At 44.2% G+C, this 4336-nt stretch overlaps 1 protein-coding gene across 1 annotated transcript; it reads right to left on the bottom strand.

The window, feature by feature from the left end:
* Nucleotides 1-1568: 1568 nt before the first annotated feature.
* LOC122063610 lies at nt 1569-3154 on the bottom strand. The gene is made up of 4 exons (XM_042627312.1): nt 3034-3154; nt 2775-2887; nt 2284-2708; nt 1569-2130 (listed from the first exon to the last, which is right to left on the bottom strand). Exons 1-4 carry the CDS (start codon nt 3152-3154, stop codon nt 1569-1571), a joined length of 1221 nt encoding a protein of 406 aa, XP_042483246.1.
* Between the last annotated feature and the right edge of the window lie 1182 nt (nt 3155-4336).

Genomic DNA, 4336 nt, shown 5'->3' with positions numbered 1-4336 from the left:
CATCCCATCCTCAGCCATGAACTCAAGCACCTCAGGAGGCCATACCACTACTGATGTAGATGCTTCCTTCTTAGCAACCATCTGCGCCAGGAAATCTACTATAGGGTTTGCCTCCCGATAGCAATGAGTGATTTTCCATCTTATGCCACTGAGATAAGACATAAGGGAAGACCACCTTTGCCAAACAAACCACGGGACCAAGCCCCTTTGAACCATGAGAACCACGGTGCCCGAATCACATTCAATCCACAGAGATGCACAATTCATCTCTCTTGCTCTCTCAATTCCTTCAATTAACACTTGAAATTCAGCATGGAAATTTGAAGCTATTCCTAAATAGGAGCTATAAATCGATACAATCTGGCACTTGCTGTCCCTTATAATGCCACCTGCTCCTGTATTCCCTAGATTACCCAAGGATGAGCCATCATAATTTAACTTCCACCAACCATCCATCGGAGGCAGCCAGAAAATTTCTCGCACCCCTTTAATCTTCCTTCTTGGAACCTCCATATTAAGCTTCAAGCATCTCTCAAAATCTAGTGGAGATTTAATTCTATCACTTTTTCCTGGGCCACGTTTTCTAATCTCCTCCATTATTGTATGAAAGACTTGACCATAAGATCGATGCAGACCCCTAAATCTCCTTGAATTCCTTTCCATCCAAATAAAGTATGGAACAAGAATCAAACCTGCCATTCACATTTGAGACAGTCCAATGGCTTTGGATTTTTGAGTCCACGATGAAACATGCGCTGAAAAATCATCCCCTGATAGGGCCAATGAAATCCAAAGACTTCAGCAAATGCCCTCCAAACGTAGACAGCTCCATCACATTCCAAGAACAGGTGATTTATAGACTCCTTAGCCTTATTGCACACCTCACACCTAAAAGGGAGCGGCACTCCTTTTCTTTTTACCTTGTCATCACAAGGAAGCTTTCCATGCATAAGTCTCCAGCCAAACACTGATTGGCGGGGGATCAAAACTGAGCTCCACACCACTTTTGCCCAGCCCACTTTAGGAGAAACCTTTCTCAGTGCTTCCCAGGCTGATTTAGTGGAGAAAACTCCTAAGGGGGATAGAGACCAGCAGCATCGGTCTTTTTGACCCTGCGGCAAGGGTATATTCCCTATAGCTTTGAATATATCATTTAAAAATTCAGACTGAATAGGAGGAAGACACCACTGACCGTCTCCAATAAAGTCTGCCACTTTACAAATGCTATGAGAAAAATGAGACAAAGGGAGGGGGGAGAGCTCAGCAATTGACAGAGGGCCTATCCATCGATCCTACCAAAAAAATATGTCCTCACCGGTACCCACCATCCAATGCTCAGATAGAGATACAAAGTTCCACATCTTCACAATTCCTTTAAACACTGAAGATGCTCTATAACCCTTCTTGAGGTCTCCACCTTCATTCACAAATCTAGCCTGTAAGAAGGAACTAAAAGCAGATCCTTCATGCTTCATTTGCCACACTAGTTTACTACGCACCGCACAGTTGACATCCCTCAATCGCCTGATACCTAAGCCCCCTTCCTCCTTAGGCCGGCATACCTCTTCTCATTTCACAGTGATTTTCTTCACTGTGTAAATATCCCCTGACCATAGGAAATTCCTAATCCAGCGCTCCACTGTTTTAATCACCGATTCAGGCCACCAATAAATCGAAAAATTATGAATAGGCATACCTGAGATCACAGACCAAATGAGCTCTGCACGACCAGCCATTGAAAGGAGTTTGCCTTGCCATCCCTGTAATCGAGGTTTAATTTTATCCATAAGAGGAAGCATCCTATCCTTCTTGACAGCGCCCTTGAAGATCTCAATCCCAAGATACCTCGTTGGAAGAGAGCAAGTTGGGATACCTAGCAGATCAGAAATATACCTCTTCCTATGAGGGGCGACTTTGCCAAAAAAAACCTTGCTCTTCTCCAAGCTGAATTTTTGGCCAGAAAATTCTTGGTATTTAAGCAGGAACTCTCTCAGACATTGAACATGTTTTGCTCCCGTGTTCATGAAGATAAAAATGTCATCCGCGAAAAGCAGATGACTGGGAACAGTGGCACCTCCAGGACCAGGGAGCGCCTTCAGTTTTCCCTCCTTTAATAGACCATTTAGACCCCTGCACAACACTTCTTCTGCCAAAATAAAAAGCATAGGAGATAGCGGGTCCCCTTGTCTCAAACCTTTCTCAGCTCCAAAGAAACCCACCGGACCACCATTCAATAACACTGAAATTCTAGAAGAAACCAAGATTTCATAAATCCAAGCTAACCACACATCCGAGAAGCCGAATCGTTTCAAGACCGCAAAAAGAAAATCCCATGACAATGTGTCATAGGCCTTCTGCACGTCAATCTTAATACCTATGCCACCCCCTCTGACAGATGTATGTAATAAATCAGCAAGCTCAGAGGCTAATCCAATATTTGATGAGATAATCTTACCTTTCTGGAATGCCTCTTGCTCATCTGACACCAATCGAGGAAGAAGGCAAGATAACCTCTCAGCCATGATCTTTGACAGGACTTTGCAGAAAAAATTTTCCATACAGATGGGGCAAAATTTATCCAGAGAGACCGCTCCCTCAACCTTTGGAATTAGCGTCACAAAACTGTTATTTACTCCATTCAGAAGCTTCCCACAGCGGAAAAAAGCAGTCACAGCCCCACAAAAATCGTCACCCACTATCTCCCAACACTGTTTGAAGAAAGCTCCTTAAAAACCATCAGGGCCAAGAGAGCTATCTGGATCCAACCCCCATACCACCTTCTTAATCTCTTCTCTGGCAGGGATTGCTTCTAATATGGAAGAGTCCTCCCTATTCACCTCATTAGGAATCACCTGCAACAGCTCCATATGATCTATGCAATGGTTCGCTTTATGAAAATTTTCAAAAAAAAGTGACACATATTCTGCCATCTGCAGCAGCTCAGAGACCACTGTACCATCTTGTTTTTCAAAGTGCGAATGCTGTTTTTTATACGTCACACCTTAACCGATAGGTGAAAGAATTTTCAGTTACGGTCTCCAAGTTTTGCCCAATTGCAACGAGCCTTTTCAGCCCAAAGTTTTTTGTGCATCTCCACTGCTTTCAAGGGCTTAGTTTTTGCCTCTGCTTCTCTGGAGTGTAACTCATCAGACATCCCTACCTAGTCGATAGTTCGCTGGACTTCCTCCACTTCTTCAGTAGCATCTTTAAGAGCTACATCCAAGTTAGGGAAAGTGTGTCTTGCCCACTCTTTTAGAGCACTCTTCACCGCCCTTAATTTATATGCCAGCTTGCCAATGGGACCACCCCTAACCTCCCTAGACCACACATGCATCACCAGGTCCTCAAAGGATTCCTCTTCCATCCAAAAATGATGAAATCTGAAAGGGGCATTTCGTGGCTTAGTAATTGCTGTCGAGGAAAAAAGGATTGGAGCATGATCTGAAATTGATCTATGGAGCACCTTCTGACCACAATCACCAAAAACTTCCAACCATTGAGCATTGAAAAAACTTCTTTCAAGCCTTGCCGCCACATGTCCTCTACATCTATTGTTAGTCCAGGTAAATTTGGACCCCTGGGACGGATAGCTTATCAAATCACAAGCATCCACCATGGCCTGGAACTCTGCCGCGGCACCCAGATTGAATCTAACAGGACCCCTCTTCTCATGAGAATACAATGTGGCATTAAAGTCCCCTAGAGCAACCCATGGAAGGGTCAGGGCAGCCACAATGCCCATCTCCACCCAAAGATTCCTATGCTTTGCCCTAAAACACGAGGCATGAATCACAGAAACCACAACCTGCTGACCATTCCATTGCATTGAAACTAAAATCATCTGTTCTGAGGACTGCACCACCACAGGCCTCGCAAGAGAATTTTTTCAGACTACCTAGAGGTTTGGCACTTTATCAAGACGGGAATTATGGATAATTTCGGTCATGAATCCCAAACGATTAAAGAAATAGGCAGGGAAAGACACTAAATCCACCATGGGCTATGCAATACACACCAAATCAAGGGAGTGATCACGAAGAAAAATATGCAACGCTCTAGAAGCCGCTGCCTTTCGAACACCTCGGATATTCCAATAGAAAATCCACATAATTAAAAAGATGTTCCATCAGACTTGTCCAACCTCAAGGTCTGACCACCACCTTTCTTTTTCTTTTTCTTTTTCTCCCCTGCTTCATTCCCTTTCTCAATCATCTCTACCGCCTTGTCGATAGCTTGAACACCCATCCGAGCAATCTCCTTCCTGCTCAAAGGGAGCTATAATGGGGCAGTATATTCCCTATTCGTCGCTATACGACCCCCCTGTCGGTCAGACCTC

This window comes from Macadamia integrifolia, unplaced genomic scaffold (assembly GCF_013358625.1).
Source record: "Macadamia integrifolia cultivar HAES 741 unplaced genomic scaffold, SCU_Mint_v3 scaffold1380, whole genome shotgun sequence".
Classification (NCBI taxonomy): domain Eukaryota; kingdom Viridiplantae; phylum Streptophyta; class Magnoliopsida; order Proteales; family Proteaceae; genus Macadamia; species Macadamia integrifolia.
This window is presented reverse-complemented; position numbering and strand designations above follow the sequence as displayed.